Raw genomic sequence first — 21,240 nt, 5'->3', positions numbered from 1 at the left:
ATATTCCTGACACTGTTTTGAAATGTAGTCCTCAGTAGGAATGAATGAACTCTGAGCCAAGAGCAATACATATGTTCAGGAGGATGGAAAATGTATTGAAGACAAAAGCAACAAACTACAAAACTAGTGAAAATGTTCGAAGATACAAATCACTTCAAATCCTTCGTCTGGATGGTTTTATGGTATAAATTTATAACTTTCAACCCAGCAGGTTAAGTTAGGTGAAGTAAAAGGTAAATTGTATTCACTTGTACAGTGTATTGACATTTTTCTGACTGAAACGTCTATATTCTAATCAATTTGCAGCCAAATAACTTGTTCCTGGGAGAAATAATGCCAATGATTATGGGGTTAACAAAATAATAATTATGATTAAAACTTGAATTGTATAGTCCTTAAAGGCACAGTATATGTTATTGATATCATCCCACGCTGGTAGCTTGATTTATGAACAGCCTGCTCACTACCTTTCCTCCTTTGCCCTTAAAGGGGCCATTTAAGAGTTCTCTTAATGTTATAATCATTGACGCGCACTTCCTTGGCGAGAAGTGTGGGTTAGCGTGTTCGGTTTGTGTGAGTGCAGGCTAATGAAGGTATTTTATGAAATATTGATCAGAGCTCAGCTGGAGCACAAATAGCAGGAGACTGTTGGGGGGCAGCGGACGGAGACATAGAAAAACCAAGGTTAATACGGGAAGAACAAGACTTTCCAGCTCAATAAATCATGTCAGATGCAGAGGCAAGGGATTTTAAGTGCAAAAGAAGCACAATTTTAACGTTGAACTGCACAAAAAGGGTCAGTGGACACGATGAGCCGAGACATCTCTCCGTGCGCTGTAATGACTTCCTCATTTGTCCTCCAGGGAAATCAAAATGAACAATTGGATATCCAAGTCAGTGTTTGCCGTGTTTTATTACAGTGGCATGTGCCGGGTTTCATTTGGGCATCCCCCCCTGCCTCTCTTTGTTGTTTGTTCTCTTTGTCATGGTAGGTAGGCAGTAGAGTTTATTATGAGCTGCAGCGCATCTACTGTGTGAGTGAGTCTGTCATATTCTAACTTTCCAGCAACCCAGAGTCCTTTGTTTGTTTTCTTGGCTGGCGTTCACCAGCGGGTCCTGGAGCTTTCTGCAGTCCTGCACAGCTTTTGTTTTTCCCGTTGCTCTCTACTCTGCTTATAATGCAGACTTTGTTCCTTATGAGAAAGCTCATTTGTCATCAGGCTGCTACGATCATAATGACTGATTATTATACTATTTTACCTTTTGGAAAAAATAAATAAATAAAATGCATTTTTGGTCTACATGGCCCTCGCTATTTTAAGTAACCAAGGGTAGTTAGGATGCTGACAAAAAGCACAAAAGGTTTTAAAGAACAAATGAGCTCTTCATAACTTTAGCATAGCTTTTTGTAATCAGAACCCTTTTTGTACTTATTCTAAGAGTTATATTTTGTTTTACAGTTGCTCCAGTGGTATCAATAACTGGACCTGACAAAAACTGGTTTGTGGGTCAAGAGAACGTGAAGTTCACCTGTGGTGCCAAATCAAACCCACCTGCCCGTCACTTCACATGGATCAGGTCAGTAACCCTTAAAAATATCCCTTCTCCTTAAAACCCTTTAGGAAAACCTTTTCATGTCAATTGTCGTAGGTTTTGTACTAACTGCAAACAAAATATAAAAACATACATTAAGCATCAACCTTTATGTCTGAAGCTAAAGCACAACAAGCCTTTATAGTGTATTAAGCATCTTAATACAAGTATACAGGCTTGTTGGTGTCTCAGAAAACTCTAAACCTGGTTCTCATTGCTAATACCAGTGAAACAACAACAACTTGTGCCCTTTGAACTCCAGCTACCCCTGTCTAATAGTTTCTTGTAAATGTTGCAGCAGTCTCTGTCCCAATGTCAGGGGACACAGCTGTTGTACCCTTTGCAGTACTCAGTGGTAAAGTTGGGAGTACAATCATAGAGATGCATTCACATACAGTCTGTCATCTCGGATTTAGAAAAATATTTTGTTATTTTTCTTCAAGTTGTCAGCAGCTCATTTTAGATTTGAATTAAGTTTATTATCGACTGTTCTCCATATATCTTCATGGTATTTGTTGATCAACAGTTTAGCAACAAACTCGCAAAAGTATATAAGTTTTACAAAGCACCTAACAAAATTTTACACAAGATATCAGCTGCTAATGGGTCAAGTTGCATTGACCTTAACTGTGTTTAAACAAACCTAAATTAGGCAGTGAGGAGGCTCCTGTGTGTAACTTTGGAGCCTCGACCCTCGGAGCTGTCGAATGCCCGGCTGCACCCATCGAAGACTGACTGCTATAAATAAAAGATTCCAAATGGTTCATGCATCAGTGGTCTATTGGCAGCTCTTTGTCATCATCTTGCTTTGAAAACAAGAAATATGGTTTCATTTGGGCCGACAGCAGTCAGTGAAGTCTAGACAGCCAAGCTCTTTATTTCCTTTTTTGTTTTAGGCCTGCCTTGTGTTCATGTAGAAATCTTTCTCCCTCTTGGTTGATGGAAGTGGCGTCAGCTCAAATTACCTCAGTCATGTCATCGTATAATAGTGGCCAAACAGGCCAACTGAACCAACACAGCAGTGATGGAGTGGTTTGAAAGTTGTGTCTCTTAAACATATTGTATTTGTATGCATGTTTGTCTGTGATGTGCTGTATTGAAGTATATATTCTCCTTTGTTGCGCAGGTTGGATGGATTGATGCCGGATGGTGTTGAGATCTCAAACAATACCTTTGCTTTCACTCGTCCGCTGGAGCGCAATGACTCTGGCGTGTATCGCTGTGAAGTGATGAATGACATCGGGCTCCGCAGTCAGAATGTAAACCTCTGGGTACAAGGTACGTTTTGACCTCTTCACTTTCCTGAAATGTTAAAACAGATGCTTTTTTTCCCTCTTTCTAACATCTGCTTATTTAAATAAATGAACTAAATGAAATAAAATTCGGGGCCGTTTGACATGCATCCCGCCTCTCTGATGTAGGATTACGCTCTCGGTATGATCTGCCCACTTCAACACTTGTAGCAGAGCTAAGCCGCCGTATAGATGTTCTAGACCAGATCCACTTTCACACATTCCTGGCAACAGCGGTGCACAGAGTGCAGATAAAGAGTATCGCTACCAAACCTGTTGCGTTGTGGTTTTGGCAACATTAGATTTTCTCAGATAAGGGAGAGGGCATTTACCCCGCTGGTTGGACAAAGTAGGCTCCCGTGTAGCCTCTTACTTTTACTCTGTTGTCTTTAAGGTCGGGTTTCACAGTGGGACATAATGAGTTGTGTTCACAGATTTGCAGTTCACAGAAGTACTGTGTGTACCCCACGAAGTGTTATTCATCACTATATTGTACTTCTGAAGCGGTTCTCCATGAGAAGGGGATTTCCATAAATCCCCAAAAATGTTGTATCCCTGCTAATGTTTTTTTAAAGTCCGCTGACTTGTTGACATTAGTTCTTTTCAGAAAATGTTCAGCATGCTAAACTTCTCCTGTCTGCTTCCTCCTTCTGTCCATAGTCTGCTGCTTGAGTTCATCATTGTAAATTCAGGGTGTGGATCCTGAGAACTCTGCATCTCGTCTTATTTTCTTCTCTCCTCTGCTCCTTTTAATCCTTTTCCAAACAAAGCAACTGCTGCTTTTGGATACGTACTCCGCTAACACACACACACACACACACAGAGTCCTTTTGGTTTCTCACTGTCGAGAGAGAAAAGCTGGAAAAGCCCCCAAAAAAGTGCTGTCAGTCTCCATCTGTGTTCAGGCCTGCTTTAGAGTCCCAAACGAATGAACAGCTGACATCCTGTCCAGAGCGAACTTGCACTGAGCAATTATCTTGCTTCTCTTGTCAAATATTAAGACTTGGGCATGCGGCCTCTGGCCTCCCTCCCTCCCTCCCTCCCTCCCTCCCCCGCAGAGATAGCCAGGTTGAGTTCTGTTGTATCCCCTCTCCTCCTCCCCCTCCCTGGCTGCTTTGGTGTAGCTGTTGCACATTCCCAGTTGTCTCTGCAGCCTTGTGGTTTTTGGCTGCTTTCCTCTCAGATGATCGGCTACATGGTTACAGATGCTCATAACTTTTTGAAAGGTCCCGCTGCAGGGTGGGAGTGACACTTACTACAGTTTCATGAGACGGTTGTCAGTGTATCACTTTTTTGACCTATATCTCTCATTCTTTCACATTTACCCCTGATCCTAGAAGCTCACACACATCGTGTAATTGCAGATAATTAGATTCTTACTCAGTTACACAAATTGTGGAAATCATTATTGCTCAACGGGGATTCCAGTTGTGGTAACTCTTACCCGAAAACCTCCCGGAGTTGCAGACCTCTCCTAGTGCGAGTCATATTGCTTTGTAGTCGGCTCTTTGATGTGCCGGTGCAGAGATCAACTAGTGGTATCAGGCTGCTCTTAGCCCCAGAGGCTGGAGGTCAGAATGGAGACAATTATCCTGACCTTGAGCTCCACACAGCTCTTCTATCTGCGGCTCTGGCTGCTATCACAACCTTCGGTCACAGGAGGACAAATCAGATTCAGGAACCTCACATCGATCACACGGCGTTGCATCTTCTCACATGACTTCCCCACTGCACGGTTTAGAGAGATAGAGAGGGGGAGGGGTGATCACCACCGCTCAAATGCTCATGAGTGCATGTCCTCTGTCCTCCTCCCTGTGTCTCTCTCTTATGCTCACACTGACATTTAGCACTTAACCTCTTTCTGCTTCTCTCATTCTCTCCTTTTTGCTCTGCAGCGCAGCTTTCAACAGATTCTCTGGTCTCGGGGGAGACATGTCTCTGCTCTCATACTGAGCAGTGACGTCATAAATTCATCTGAAAACCATTCGCACTTGCTTTGTCAGTCGTTACAGAACATTAAGTGCAGTCTGCCGATCAGTTTATAATTTCTGCCATCCGTTCTCTCTGTCTTTAATACTTTTATCACATGTTCACTCTGTAGATCCTCCCCCCACCACTGCAGCCCCCAGCACCACTGCATCCCGGCTCCACGACACCTCTGGACCCGGCACTGCTGCGGACCAGCAGAGAGCCCTGTTCACGTCCCCGACCCTGGCGTCCTTAACCGACAGCAGCCTGGGTACCATCATAGGCGGGGCAGTGGGTGGAGTTCTGTTCCTGATCCTCCTGCTGATCCTGGGTGGGGCATGTTATATGCGCCAGCGCAGAACCTTCAGGGGCGACTACTACACCAAGCAGTACCTGGGACCCTCGGACATGCAGAAGGAGTCGCAGCTGGATGTGCTGCAGCCACATGAGCTGCAGGAGGTCTACGGGGACAAGACCAGCAAGGGCAGCCAGGAGCTGAAACCCAAACTGGGTGGAGACATCATTTACCCTGACTACACCCCTGAGCGCAAGGATAGGGACGACTGGTCTGACAAGGGAGATGTCCACAGGGGCCTCAAGGAGGGAAACTACTACCCCGATATCTACAACACCCAAAACATGCACCCCTGCGGGCCTCCCGTGCACAGCCCCATAGTGAACAACGGCTCCCCCTACATACCGGAGGACTGCTATGACAATGGTACAGACAGCGACTATGTGGCCCACATGGACGGATCGGTGATCTCACGCCGGGAGTGGTACGTTTGAGCGAAGGAGCAAAGGAACAACAAACTGACAAATGACTGAGGATAATCTAACACAGGACGGAGAAAAGATCAAAAGTTGTGTCATTTCAGTTACAGGATGAATAAAGTGTCTCTGCTGAGTTTCACATTTAAGCTCTTCTATCAATACTGCTCAGCCTTGATTGTAAACACTTCACCTTAAGGGTGTGTTGGGATTGTATTACACTTTTGTAGCTTTTCACGGATCTACAAATACGCTGGACTGCGCAGTCCTCAGAGGCTTTGACATTCAGAGAAGTTTGAACTGATCTGACTGAGGTTTTGTATTCTGCCTGTTTGTGTTGGCATCAGATCACTGGTCAGGTGTTCAAACCCTCGTTATTGAAATATTTATATCCCTGACTGACCCAGCTCTGCTCCCGTAAAACCTCACATCTTCTGTGGCATTTCGAAAAAGTGGTCTGTCGACAGCGTTTTCACACGGGTGATATGTTCGTGGCCGCAACCAGTATTTACAGCAAATTCTATTGCATGGTTTTTCTTTTTTTCCGAAAAACAAACATGTATCATCAAGCTAAAGGGAAAGTCACATGATTAAAAGGGAGAATTACACGGGCGTTGTACTGCGGTAAAAGAAAGATGAGACATTACCAAAAAAAACATTGAATATCTTCTGTAAATGATCCATGAAGTGGTAACTGTGTCACCTGACAGAGAGAGAGGTCACTCCCAGTCAAAGTAACTCTACTTTCAGACAAACTCATGTTGTTTTGATGAACTGTTCTTTGAAAAATGCAACTGTGATCTGATTTCTTTCTCCACACAAAAAAAACAGGACAGAACAAAGTTGCCTTACAGAGAAATGACTGAAAATGCTGGAAATCCCTTTTTTTTCTCTTTTTTTTTTTCATTTTACAAATGCATGGTCGATGAATAATCGCAGTTAGTGCTAACACTTGTGCTTCCTGTGGCTGTTTCACAATAAGAGCCACTGCATGTTACGTCAGATGAATACATGTAATGTGAAGCAGCGGCAGGAGGATGTGTGTGTTGCAGCAGCAGTAACTTAATGCAGCTCCTTGTTTTTGTAGAGACAAAAAAGTAGCTGATGTATTTGAGTTGGGTTTCATTGATGCATTGTTTTTCTATTGATCACTTGTGTTCAGGTAGTGAAGCTGAATTCAGCTGCAGCCTCCACCAACAAATACAACTTCATAGAGGATTACTGAATGTAGACACATTAAATTGCTGCTGTAGAGAAAGTGTCGAGCACAGATAGCATCAAAAATCAATGAAAATGTAATTATAACATTAATCAAATACACTTATCAGTATTGACATGTCTTCCTGCAGCCACTTTCTCGCAGTAAAATAGCACAACTCTTATTACTCTTGTCAGCAAAGTTCAGAAGAAGCCGACTGGGCCTTGGCGTTCTCCACTTATCCATGATAACAGGCTGCATCTCTGTCTTCTCCATTTTCCCTTCCTTCTTATCCTCCGGGCTCTGACTGCAAAACTAACACCAATTGGTCATTATAGCTTTTTATTTAAGCAGGGGATCAAAGCAAAGTGTTATAAATACCAGCTGGGACTACAGCAGCTGTCATCATCCAACATTATGTGGCTCCATAAACCACCAACAGCTTCACTGCTGCCGCTCGACACGCCACAGCCGTGATTCACGGGGGTAAAGAAGCAAAGAAGTGAAACTTATTGAAGGAGAAAAAGAAAGAAGAGACACACAGAGTCAGACTTGGGCTTTAGTTTGGAGGAGTTTGAAGTATATTCAAATACATTGGAAACATTGAGAGGGTCTGACGTCACCTCTGATCACAGAACAGGATTTAGTGTTGGGGTTTGGCTCCTCGGAGGATGCACAGCAATCATGGAAACTAGAAACTCAATCCATGAGGGAGAAAAAAAAGTGCTTTAAGAAACCACCTAGGGTAGAGCTGCTGCTCCAACGGCTCCCCGAGGGATTCATATGTAGTTTTTCTCCTTTTCCTTTACAAACAACTATCCACGGCCACATCGAGCTGAAACAAAAGCGTTGACATCATGAGTGATCTCATCGCTCGCTGCGTGATGCCACCTCTCACTTTTCCACTTTGGAGATATTCTTTTCTTTCAGGAACGACACGTGGATCAAAGCAGCTTCTGCTAAATCCTCACATGAAAGAGCAAACCTACCCTTTTTGGAAACATCCCCGTTCAATCAATCACGGTGTTCGTTGGAACCATATATATGTGTGTAATAGTGAGATCGGGACGGGAGGGGGTCGGGTATATTTTGAGGTCTCCGTCTTTCTTATTGGGGTTTTATAGACTGTGGGTGCACTTTCTTTTTTAACCCTTCTCCACCCATGTTTTCCCATGCCAGGGCTTTGGTGGAAGGTTTAGATGTCTGAGAATAAACCACTTTAATCTGTGCAGCTCGCTCTCGCTCTCATCGTCACACACACACACGCACGCACACGCTTGTCCGCCACACATCTGCCACTGCGGCCAGAGTCAAAGCGCTGTCCTCACCTCAAACCTTCAGCTTTTTAATTAACTCTGTTTCTCTCTCTCTCTTTCATCGCACTCGGCAACGAAAGTGCTTTGACTCTGTGATACTCTGCACATCCTTTCCTGCATGTACACGTTATTCTTTTCTCAAAGGGGGGGCTGATTCGTAGCTGTCCACTCGACTTGATCTCCGAAAACTAAAGCAAAAACGAGCTGAAGCGACGAATGTTCCTTTTGAATGAGTTTCGATCGACCGGTTGCATGTAAATTAAGTTATTCGCTGCCCACCGCGATCATTATTTCTCATCACTTCTGTTTATATTCATGTACATACGGCTAATAGGTTAGCGTAGGATTAGCAGTCCTCTCGGTTTGATTTTTCTATGTTTGTGTACAGTTTGTTCTGGACTCCCCTACTGAATAGTCGGTGCCTTAGAAGGGCTGAGCAATGCACAGAAACTTTAAAAGAAAACAAAAGACAATTACAGAAAGGATTTCACGTCGTTAACATCAGTGAACTTTGATATTTTAGGTTTTTCTGTTATCGAAGCATCAGATCAGACAAAAGGTTGATTGTCATGCCTTATACACTTTGAAAGGACACGTGTAACAAGTCGGTTACTGAGAAAATAAAAAAGATGAGTTTCACTGGGAAATGAGGCAAGCCAGATTCAAAGAAAATATTATTATCCTGTAAATAAGCTGGCTGTTTTTTTTATTATTATTATTGAAATGAAATCTTATTTTTTGTATGAGGTCTGTAATTTTCACAGAGTATTAGTTCATGTTAAAAGCGTCCGAGGAGTGTCTCATGCTAACGTAGAGGGCGATCCTGTTTTCACTGCATCTCTCCGTTTGTTCTCGAGCGTTTCTGACCAATTGTTTTTTGTATGTTGTAGGTTGAATGATCGATGTCTCACAGGAATCAGAGATGAAAGTGCAGTAGCTTGTATTTTGTTCCTTCTGTTTGCAATAAAAGACCATTATTGCTCTCAACCGTGTCCTGGAACTCTGCTTTCAGATGATTTTTGATTTACTACACACAAAACACTGAGAATGACACAAACACCTTCAGCGTCTCAGTATTTTACTTTATTGTTATTGATGAAAATCACTTTCACTGTTGGATTCTACATGTTCAGTTTGGCTGTAGCTCCTGTTTTCTCTATTATTAAAACATTTAGTTACTTCTAGACCTTTGAAGCTGTACCTGTCTGTTCTGGAGCTTTTCATCAGATCATTCTCTGCAGATACAGTTGCTGTGCATCTGTAGTTGTTTATTTCTCTGTAGTTTATACAGTTTAAGATGCATTAAGATTAAGATGCATTTATTAGTCCCAATGACACAGTCGTCCTCATTTCTACTGAGAGTCTGTTTAGTGACTTAATCGAAACCTGCAGAAAACACATTAAAGGGACATTGTTGTGAGATTGTTTGTTTCATTCTGTTTTTTCTGAGTTCATCAACTCTCAACAACAACATGGAGGAAGAAATTCTTAAAAAAGTGGAAACATTTAATTTGAATGTCAACAATTTCCATAACCGGCAAACTCCGGAAGATCATGTGACACAAACTAAATTTCCAGAGAGGCTACTGAAGGACGTTGAGGTGACATCTAAAACTAAGGTGAAACTAACGTTAATTGTTTCACAGTCAGGATTTCATTGACAGCCATGAGTGTAGAAGTGAACCAATCAATCAATGAATCAATAAGCAGTTTGACAAAAAGCTTAATATTAGGTTTACTTTTAAGTTTGTTCTTGTGATAACCACCACTTAGTAACAACAGTTATCTGAGTAAAATGATTAAATGTCAGTGAATAATGGCCACAGGATTTGGTTGAAAGTTTATTTATTTTTCTATTTTTTATTGTTATTAAATTAGCTTTGGCTCGACTGGATGCAAACAGCCTGACAGAAATTCCGGAGATTATTTTTTAATAGTATATATATCTTAACCAGGCGACACACTTTTATCAGTTTTAAGTATTTATTGTAATATATATTTAATATATATTTTTTTCTTATATATATTTTCTATCAAATTCCAAATCTTCCACCAGACATATAACAAGAACAACATGGTGTGATATCTGGTTTAAATCTTATTTTATGAATATATACAAAAACATGGTTATTTCTGTGTCTCTCAAATGCTGATTAGCTACTTTTTTACATTATGATCTAATCTAGTATCTGAATATCTTTGGATTGTGGACTTTTTCAAAACAAAGAAGAAGACACTAGATGATTGATTAAGTAAAATGACCAGAGCCGGTCCAGCATTTTCTGTTTTTCATCGATAAGTGTTTTTCAGAGAGATGTTTCCCCCCCTCATGAGGTCGAGGAGTCACTTATGAGGCCAATGACCATCAGTCTCTGTCACCTTCAGCCTCCTCCACTGTCCACACCTGTGATAGTCAGCAACTGATCCATTTCACACAACTCTCCGTCCTGTCTAACTCAGCACCCTCTTCATCACAGAGGGTCTTTGTCACACCTGCATCGACTGGAAGGTAACTGACCACCCACATCTCCTTCCCGTCACCCATCTGTCCTCAGAGGGTAAGACGTGGCACTTACTTCTTGGCTGAACTTCTCAAACCTAAATAATGCCCTCAAAACATTTACAAAGGAATTTACGATGGCATCTCTAATCCAGGCCCTCTCGCTCTTAAGTGGCTCAGTTTAATTCCCAGTGTTAACCTGGCTTTGGAGGTGGCACACACTATAAATATTTGTTGTTTTGCACCCGGGGGACAATTGTCCCCTCTGGTCCAGATTAGGAGCAGGAGGAGAAACCAGATACTTAATCCTCTCAGGTATGTTGGGCAGAAATCTCCCTTCTTGGACTTCACTTTCATCACTTCAGCATCCATGTCCTCCCAGCCTGAAAGCACTCACTCTATTAACATGGCTGGGGTAACCTCGGCCTAATCCATCACTGCTGCCGTCTGCATGTTTGTGCAGGCGCTGTGGGTAAATAACGCTGTGTTGGTGGGCTTGTGTTACCGCTCCTTTTTCCTTTCTTAAGTTTTTGGCAGATGGCTGCGAGGGGGCATTTTTTCACACTTAATGAATCTGTCAGCAAATGCGTTTAGTTTTGTTACCTCGTTAAACAGCAGCGGTTCCTTTTCTACATTCTCTAAAGACCCCACCCAAAGAAGTTCTGCGGCATCAAACTCTAACCTTTAGGAACTATTCTTCTTTCTTTCTTTCTTTGTTTTCCTTTGTTACTCGTCTTGATTTATTAATCCGGACTGAGGAAAACAGAGTTGGCAACATCCACTTTGTGCTCCCACTCTCCTGCTCCTCTCCAGAAACACTGATTGTTAGCTAATGAACACGGCCGCAGCACCGGGGAGCTCACATCAAAGGCCACAGCTGACTGAGCTGAACAGACAAATTGTTTGAGCTCATGGGTTCGGAAATAATGAAATGCTGCAGAGGGTGGGAGAGTGCGGAGCAGTTACAACAAAAATGTTGTCACATGGCCTGCGGTCTCGCTGGCCCTCTCCCTGGTGTGAAGTGTGTGAGGCTTCAAGGCAGCAGCCACCTGCAGCTGAGACACTGGGGAAAAACTGTCTGCGGCCTCTGTTAGTCATAAGCTGGTGTTGATGTTGCCTCTTTATTCAAGAGAATAGACCGAAGCTAATTGTGTTGTATTGTCCGCTGATGAAACAATCACACAGCCAGGTCCCTCTCATCGCTTCAACCCAAAGCTGCTCTGATCAATAGTCTCATATTGACAATAGATCGATGGCGACTTGTATGTGGAAGGTGTCGCATGTAGTGAGGAACCCACAGAGAGTTGTCACCCGACTCTGCAGTTCCTCTCAGTTCCTCTCAGATCTGTGCAGCTGTTTAATGTGGTTCCAGCCTTCACTTCACTGTTTTACTTCTCACTCACTGTTTCCTATAGTTTTTGGCTGCTGCAGTCAAAAGAAAACTCCGTTATCCAAAGAATATAGAGAGCCAAATACTCCCCCCTGGTTTCGGTGGAGACCAAAACAGAGTAAAAAGGAAAGTTGGTCTCAAAGGGAAAATGAAGCCAAAATACCGTGGATACAGGGATCACTTGGAGCCAGAGTCTGTGCAGGAGTGATTTTGTAGTGGAGACTCTGAGTAACTACCGATCCACATGCTCAGTCAGTCTCAATCAAGATGTTTAATACTTACTGGAAATATCAACACTTAAACTTACATGAGTCCGATGTTATCAGACTTTTTAGTTTGACCCCTTGTGCCATCTGCTAACATGGGGGAGGCAGGATTTACGACCTTTACTACAGAGGGCAAACAAGAAGTTTTGGCTTCACTTCTGAGGAGCTGTCCTACAGCCTATGATCCAAGATCTAGGTGTAGGTGACATGGTGGAGCCGGATATTGCCCTCAGGTGTTGGTGGAGACCAAAGCAGAGCTTAAAGAAAAGTCCAGTCTGAATTTAGATTTGCCGGATAATAACAATCGTGCTCTATTGCACGATTTTTAAAGAGGCATTTGGAAACTTCGACAATTTCCCAACGACAACTCCTGCTTAGGAAAATTGTGTGATCCGATTTCAGATTTCAGGCATCTATGAAAAGGACCTCAGATTAAGACTCACACACCACATTAAATTTTTTCTGTCTGTTTCTTTTAATTCTCTACTTGTTACATTCATTATTTTTAAACAGTCGGCAAAGTGCTGCTCATTGTGGCAACTGTTGGTTTTCGACCTTAATAACTAAAGTGCCTTGAGATAATGTATATTATGACTTGGCACTACACAAATAAAATTGTATTGAATTGAAAACAAACAAAAAGCCTGTGGCCTCAGGTCTGTTTCGTAGACTTCTGCTGTTTCACTCTCCTTGTGTGATTCATGCATAGGCCACAAGAGCAGCTTTTCATTGTGAAGCACAATGGAGCATTGAATGCAGTTTACCACCGACACGACAGTCGTAACGTAAACAGTCTCAATCTGTTGGAAGCTGCAGTGTTGATCCCTGAAAACTCTGCCTGTGCAGCATTCCTCATAGGAAAGTGAAGATTAACCAGTTTCGCTGATCAAAACAAAACTTCAGGGTGAAATGTTTTGTCTTTATGCGAAACATCCTCTTGTCCGTCTCACCTTTAAGCCGTTGTATTGATTTATAAGGGGGGAGTACCTCCGACAAAGACGAGAGGTTGGGCACTGGGACAAACCCCCTTTTGTGCGGCGACTCCGACGGGACCACGAGCAAAGACAATAAAGGTTTTTCATCAATGAGCCACATTGTTACTCTAGATTGCACTGAGGTCCATTCACGGAGGAGATCCTGCGTGCGAGCTGTTCCCAGCCTGCTCCGCTGCCACGGAAAAGTTTGCTGCTCTGAAGCCTTAAGAGGAGTTTGTATTTGCTGACTCAGAAAGTTTTCCAGAGACAGTTTAGAGAAAAGTACTGAGAGCAGCATATCTCATTGCACAATATAAAATTAAACCGGGGATGATGGAGTGGTTTTCCCTGGGGTCTAATAAGTAAGGTATAGTATAAACATACAGATTGGATCATGTGGACGGTGAGAAAATATCCTGAGAGTCCCTCTTCCCTTTGGCACACTGACCATCGCTGCCACATTGTAACAGGCACTTTTAAAGACAACAAAAATCACACACATGTTTAAGTGCAGAGGGCAGACAGTTCCATGGTTTTACATACGAGGCTCAGAGTTTTTCTTATGGATTAGCCTCTAATTGGGCTCATGGCATAACACAGGCTCTGATCAGAATGGGTGGGCATCTGTCTTACTGGGCCGTGACAGGGAGACCCCCACGTCCCTCTGCATTGTTCTGCAGTGCTGAGGCAGATATAATCTTCAGTGAATTTTAATCCCCGCAAAACAATGCAGTGCTCCCTGGGAAATGTCCATAGGGGTATAAAGAAAGGAAACAACAACACACAATTGAATGGGACGGAGTGAAATATGACTGCACAGGACCATCTCTGTGCAGGATGTGTGCAGGAAGTTTACATTCTGCACACAACAAGAGAAAGAGTCTTGCTAACATACAGTGTATGCATTAAAAATACCAACATGCTGATGGCAACCATGTCTAATGTTTACCAGATTCATCCTCATAGTTTGTGCATGTTACATTTGCTAATTAGCACTAAACGCAAAGTACAGCTGATTTAAATGTTTCCCCGATGGTGGCGACGCTCGATGAAAAGTCATAATGAACACCTGGATCAAATTTCAGAGTAATCCACCGAAGAGCTGAATCAGAATCAGCTTTATTGTCCAAGTATGTGCACAGACACGAGGAATGTGACTTCAGTCTTTACTGCTGCGCTCAATGTAAAGAGCCGGGCAGCGAAGGACCAGGGCTGCAAAGCTGAATGAAGGTACAGTATATAATGTTTATATACATTCAAATGTATTAATGAGCAATAATGTACAAAATAGACACACAACTATCTATATACTTATTGAAATAGTTTATGTACATTGTAAACAAGCATATATGGCGCAGAGTGGAAATAGTGCTTTAAATGTGATTATAATATGTACGTAAGCACAGTGTGTATTTATTACTGTAATTTGTCAGTAGATGTTTTTTTCCACGGTGTGAGGCTCTGCAGTCATTGTTCTGCCCATTTCCAGACTCAGAAGATGTGAAAGTCTGAATGGGGTCCGTGGGGGTTGTATTTCAATAAAAAGCTAATATGTTAACCAAATGGTGGTGAGAGAGGAAACATCAGGACCCATGCAGAGTCCCAATGATTCTTCCTGTGTGACACAATACTTCATGGCAGCCATTTAATGTTGCTCTGGACCAAGTATGTCAACCTGCTCGTGAAAGTGGAGGGAAAGTCACTGATCAATAAAAGAATGTCTGAACACGATTTGAGAATCCATTCAGTAGATGTTGAGACACTTCACTGTAGCTTACAGTTGTCTTGATGATTCCTAAACACTTTGATTATCCTTAGGAAGTTTCACACCAATCCATCCAGTTGTTGTTGATAAATAAAATATCTCAATCCCATTGTTGTGTTGGAGAGAAAGTCTGAGGACGACCAAAGTCTTAAAGATTCATACTCTGGGAAACCATGAATGCCAGAACAAGATTTGAAAATTTAGTTCGAGGATGTTGAAATACTTTATTGTGAAATCTTTGACTCACGGTTTTCATGGTGATTTCCCAGAACCTTTATCATCTGTAGGGAACTTCCTACCAATCCATCCAATCGTTATCAGGATATTTCACTCTAAAAGAAAAAATTTCAACCTCATGGTGGCGCTAGGGGAAAAGTCTGGGGATTCACCAATGTCCCTAAGGTTCAAACTCTGGGGAGCATGAATGTTTGAACAAAATGTCAAAGCAGTCCGTCAGAGAGCTGTTGAAGTATTTCAGTTTGAACAGAAGTTGTGGACTGACAGACCAACACCACCGTCCGTACAGAGCTGTGCCGTTGGAGTTGCTACAAAAAAAAGTTGTTACATCACAGAAGAATTTCACCATCTATCACGTTCAGGGACTTCTGTCTGTCTGTCTGTCAGTATGTCTGTCCGTCTGCTTCTCTCTGCGTCCACTATTGTATTTTTAGTGCCAAAGCTCCATTTCTTTCACCTGCTTGCGTCCGTCAGTCTCTGACCTCCACAAGGCCCAAGACGTGGCACTTAATCCGACTGGCCAGACGCCCTCCGCATGCTTCCTGTAAACAGCTGGACCCGGTGGTGTGCGTGCAGTCTGACAGCCCTGCTACCACCAACTGTGTGTGTTTGTGCATGTGACGGTGCTCGTCATGTGACCGTTGCCCGCCTCGGTGTCGGAGCTCACCCAGCCGGCGGACCACCTCCAGGCTGTTGTTGTTGTTGGTTCTTAATCCTTGAGTGGAGCAGATGAGTGGTCATGGAAGTCAACCTCACGTTGGACACCTACAGGTTCAATCTATCACAAATCAGTGAGTGTTTTATAATGTCTGATCATCTGTTGGGCTCTGATTTGCTTCCTCTTCGGTCTTTTATCTGACGGGCAGACGACTCCTGACTGGGACAGATGAGCCTGTCACACTCAGCTGTTTGTCGGGATGATGTATCACTGGTGCTCGGGCTTACCGTCTGGACATGTGCTCTTTTGTTACGACTACATCAGAGCGGCCTTAACATAACTGGTTTATAGGTCTGATTTACTGCAGAACCTGACAGCTGTCACATATCTGAAGCAGATAGAGACCCGTATGCATCACTGTGGGTTCAGCCACGTTGAATTCATGACTCATATCGACAAGTTATTTCAATACCTGATTTTTTGTTTACTCAATGAATCTTTTATTTTTTAAGTTTTTATTTTTGTTTCAATTGTATTTCAAAATTTTATCCACGAGACATTTTAAAGTGATTCTTCATTTCACTTATTGAAGTACATGCAAAACATTAAAAGGCTTTATAATCTGAAAATTCTACATATACAAATATTCAAAATCACAGACAAAAACATTATATATATATATATTTGGTAACAGAGTGCATTTACATAAGAAATGTATAACATGGACTGGATTGTGGAAAGCTCTCAACAAGAAGGCAACATAAACAAATGATATAAAGACTTTTATGTTTAATTCCTGTTTTTATTTCACTTGACAATCACTTTTTTTTCATTCACTGTATTTTATCTTCCTTTTCCTTTTATTGGGTTGACCAGGCAACCACTCAATTTGTTTATTAACACTTGATTATTGTTATTCATCTTATACTCATCTTATTGAGATGTTTTCCTTACCTTGTCAGAGGCCACAAGCCAGAGTGCATTAGTCTCAAAGTGCAGTTTCTGTCAATGCTACGGTTGGGAGTTAGTGTTGCTAGGCTTCGTCAAGTTTCCATAAACTAATTATACGTACACAAGACCCAGGGACCCACCTTATATTTCTGCACCAGAGGCCCCTGGAGGGTTAATCTGCTCTTGGCCCTGTTGATGTATCTCTGTATTTTTAAACATGTTGACATGGTGATGCATTCGAATACATGGGTCAATGTACAAACCTTTAACTTTTAAAACCAAATGAACCAATCTGAGAAGTGAGTGACATGGTTGTGTGTATAGTGGACTGAAAAACAACAGGAGAAAGGCGCAGTTTTCCTCCACCATTCCCTCTCTTTGTCTTGGACCACTTGACTTCCTAATCATCTGGGCTCTCCTTCAAATGGAGGCACTTTTGACTTAATTAAACACAACTACGATCGTACACAGAAGCGCAGATGACAAAAGCAAAAGGAGACAAAAGGAGGAGAGGAACTCCATTGTTCCACCAAAACACAGGCGTGCGTTGCAGGAGGGTCGAGAAAGAGGTGAAGCCCAACGCACGTCAAATCGAATAAATGATCTTTAACCGGGAGGGACAGGGGGGCTGCAGGACGCCCATTTAGGAGCTTTTAAAGTACAGCAGCGTGACGTCTTCTAATTACTGAGACTTAACACTGGCCAGCGCTGCGCTCACGCTGGGACGGTCAGGAGTTGGAGGCTGCTGCCCCTGCGGCTTCGGAGGAAGGAGAAAAGACCGAAAACTGAAGACATAACAGAACATTTTCACTGTCTCTGCCAGCGGGAGGGAGAATAAAGGTTGATTAAATGCAATTTCTAGACTGTTAGGTAAAAGTTACCGAGGCCTCATTCTGTTGTCTAGTTGCTGTCGGCATAAGTTTGATTTCTAACAAATTAAATCCTTTCTTCTGCCCTCTACCCCGCCTGTCAGACTGAACCTTCATGCACCTCGGCGTTTATTGGCGGTAATGATCCCAGGTTGTTCCCCGCTGACCAATCACATGTTAATGCGTGCTGTTCAGATGAAACACTGAGGGGATGTTTCTTGGAAAAGGACCAGAGAAGGTGAGAAGCTACGTTTTTTTAGTTAGACAGCTTAAAGGTCTGAATAAAAATAAGGATATGAGTGCTAGCCTTTGATCCTTACTCCCCCCCAGCCCGAGATGTATTTAGCCCCAACTCCGTAGAGAATTTGGACAGAATTAGATTGTATTAAAATCTACAGGCCCTAAAGATCATAAAGGGTTTACTACGTTCAATTTTATCAACTATATTGGAAATTACTGCAAATTATTTTCTATGCAGATGATACCCTTATGCAGATGATACCTTTATCTAGCTATACAGCATTAGCAAGTTCAAATTTTCTCAACAGGTTTGGTTTAATTGCCTGGTTGCTCTTGAAATCTGAATGGCCGATATTATAGTATTTTGTGACATCTGCAGGGATTTTGCATCCTGCGAACTGTACTTATGTTGGCCTCACAGAATTCCGGCAGCTTTAAAGAAACTGTATTATTAAACACAAAAAAAACATGATTCTCTATTCTAGTCTCCACTGAACCATGAAAGGCAAACAATACAACTGTATAACTGTAACATGCACCATATCATCAATTGTAGGTTTCTGTGTGTCTAGCTGTTTTCTGACATGACTTCAGGAGGAACACTACAGAATTGGGTCCAAACTTTCTCCCGAGGTTACTTTTCACACATGAACGACACAACAGCAGATTCTCCCCTCAGACGTGTTCACAGCATCAACAAATGATCTCGGCAGCGGGGTTAATACGTCACTTCCTGCCTTTGTCTGCTGCACCTGGCTGCTCCACCTCTCACCTGAATAAAGCTGAGGATTTGCTGCTGTTGTGAACGTGTCTGAACAGAGAACCGCTCACTGGGTTGTGCGTGTTTGAAAGGTGAACTCTGGGGAATCTCTGCTGCCAATTATCGGGATTTTACCGATAGGTCAAGTCTGAAAATGGCTAAACAGTCCGCATGGAGAATGTCCGGAGGATCTACGGAGTTCAGTGCACGTTTGAGAGCTATTTCTGTACTGTCACCAGAGGGCGCTCCATGCATTTTGCCATGGTAATCAGGAGCTGACGCTGGCAGAGACGAAGTTGTCAGCACACGATGAGTTCACACACGTCATGTTGAGCGTCTGATACCTGAACTATTTACATCTGGGTATAAACATAACCCAGCTAACTGTCGATGTCAGTACATGTGAGTAGAGCCTCAGTGACTAACTCTGACACATTGATGATGACCATGATAAAGATGGCGTTTACCTGGGTCAAGAGAAATCCACTATGGTCAGTTACAATGACTATGCTTTTGGTATATGTAACTTTCAATTGAGATGATGTTAGCAACTGTTTATTATTATGGCCCATATTTGGTTCTTGTGTTAAAGAACATGGTAAAGAGCAGCTGACACTGTGAGATAAGAAGTTGACAGTGTTAAGTTCATGTACGTCATGGAGAACGCCCAAGAACTGAACTGTATTCTTTACATTTTCTACAGAAAATAAAAGTGGAGAGGTGGTGGACTAGTGGCAGAAACTTGGACTATGGGCAGAAAAGGTCTCTGGTTCGTCTCTGGTTCGACTCCACAGAGAAAAAACAAAAAGACGAACCTGGATTCATCTGTCCAAAAATCTAAGAGGATTCTCCCTACCCTGTCTAGTGCCCCTGAGCAAGGCACCTTACTCCCCCAACATCTGCTCCCCGGGCGCCGTACATGGCTGCTCACTGCTCTGTGTGTCCTGCACCAGATGGGTCAAAAGCAGAGGTTAAATGTCCCTACCTGCATGAGTGTGCCTGTGCATGTCTGTGCATGTGTTTGGGATAAATAAATGTATCTTAATGTGTTGCACCAGAGTTAGCTCTGTCTCTGTAACATAAAGTTTCTTATACTTAATGATTTGAGTAGTCCATTCACTATTGTGTATCAGGCATTTAAACACAAAACATTAAAATGAAGTTTAAATGAGGAATGCTACCTGCTTTACTTGCCAACCTTCTCTTTATGAGAATAAACTGTTAATGTACTAATAAAACCACTCACAGGGGTTTTAGGTGTTAAATATTTAAGCAGAATATCTCTTGAGATTCAAGTCTACTTTAGAAACGTGGTCAAAACAGCAGCACAGATTAGAACAGCTTCATTGTGAGTAAACACAATCTCAGCTGATTTGAGCTCCACATCATTCAGCACAGTCAGAGGTCTTTTCTTTCCTAATTAGCTGAATATCTGAGCGTCTCCCGTGGTCATATCAGAACAAATGTCATGGGGCATTCTTCCTCTGGCCTAGGTACGTGTTTGTTCTCGTATAAAACTCTCCCCGGGCTGTGTTACCCATGCATTGGCCCTTCAGCAGTCATGAGGATCAGGGGCCTGGTAGCCGTGACAATACACTTTCATTTCAGGCAGCTAGTATTCCCACAAAGCAATAAAGCTGTCTGGCCCCCGTGTCTGGCTCCAGTGAGACCAGCTAACTCACAAAAATGCCCCCTCTTCCCCAATATTATTAAGCAGAATGTAAATCTCCAAGTAGAAGTTTAGAGGCTGTTTCTCTTCCAAAATCCAAGACGTCATCAAGCAGCTGGTGGCCAGGAGAGCGACTCAGTAATTATATAGAGGGAGAGAGACACGTGTTATAATAAAAGGAATGCATCTTGACCAAACCTTCAGGGACCAAGGTCACTGCAGTCTGGCCCGGCTGTGTTTCATTTGGCAAGAGAGTTGCAGCTTTATGCAGAAACTGAGTCTCTGGGCTTATACATTATCTCAAAGTTGGTGTCGGTCAACATCTTCAAAACAAACAAGGAACCTTTGTACTCTCCTCTACTGTCTCGTAAAGGTTAATACAATGTACACATGTATGTAAATTATCTTTAGTACAAACATAGCGCTGACACAGCAAAGTTAGTTATAATGAACATTTATTTACACATCCAGCAGCAAATATTCAGTCTTTCAGGAGGAGGTTGCCACCCCCAGAAAGAACTATTTGGAACTTAGGCTGCAAAATGCACCAATATGTTCTCTAGCTTTTTGATGTGTGTATCTACTGTTTAATGTGGAGCAGGTAGCGTGCAGTGGGCTTTTAGAGTTTTAACCATGGGAAACTTTTGTTTGTTGTGGCAAAAACAAGAGAGGGCGGTACAGTAAACTCGTGGGCAGCAGAGGTTAAACAATGATCTGAAACTCTGTGACGATCCTCTTTAGGGTCATTATTCAGGAGTGGTTCCTCTTCACTTTGTTTTCAGATTATATATGATGATATTCTGTACTGTCTCAAACCCTCAGG

General features: G+C 42.5%; 1 protein-coding gene across 2 annotated transcripts in view; it reads left to right on the top strand.

Moving 5' to 3' along the window:
* The window catches only part of nectin3a (nectin cell adhesion molecule 3a), a 30,215-nt gene extending 21,090 nt beyond the window's left edge, over nt 1–9,125 (top strand). For both annotated transcript variants that reach the window (XM_053422959.1, XM_053422958.1), the window contains exons 4-6: nt 1,461–1,578; nt 2,720–2,871; nt 4,987–9,125. In XM_053422959.1, coding sequence (XP_053278934.1) covers nt 1,461–1,578; nt 2,720–2,871; nt 4,987–5,642 — 926 coding nt within the window. In that variant the 3' untranslated portion in view covers nt 5,643–9,125. The remainder of the gene's footprint in view (nt 1–1,460; nt 1,579–2,719; nt 2,872–4,986) is intronic.
* Nucleotides 9,126–21,240: the final 12,115 nt, after the last annotated feature.

The sequence above is a fragment of the Pleuronectes platessa genome, chromosome 5 (genome assembly GCF_947347685.1).
Source record: "Pleuronectes platessa chromosome 5, fPlePla1.1, whole genome shotgun sequence".
Classification (NCBI taxonomy): domain Eukaryota; kingdom Metazoa; phylum Chordata; class Actinopteri; order Pleuronectiformes; family Pleuronectidae; genus Pleuronectes; species Pleuronectes platessa.
This window is presented reverse-complemented; position numbering and strand designations above follow the sequence as displayed.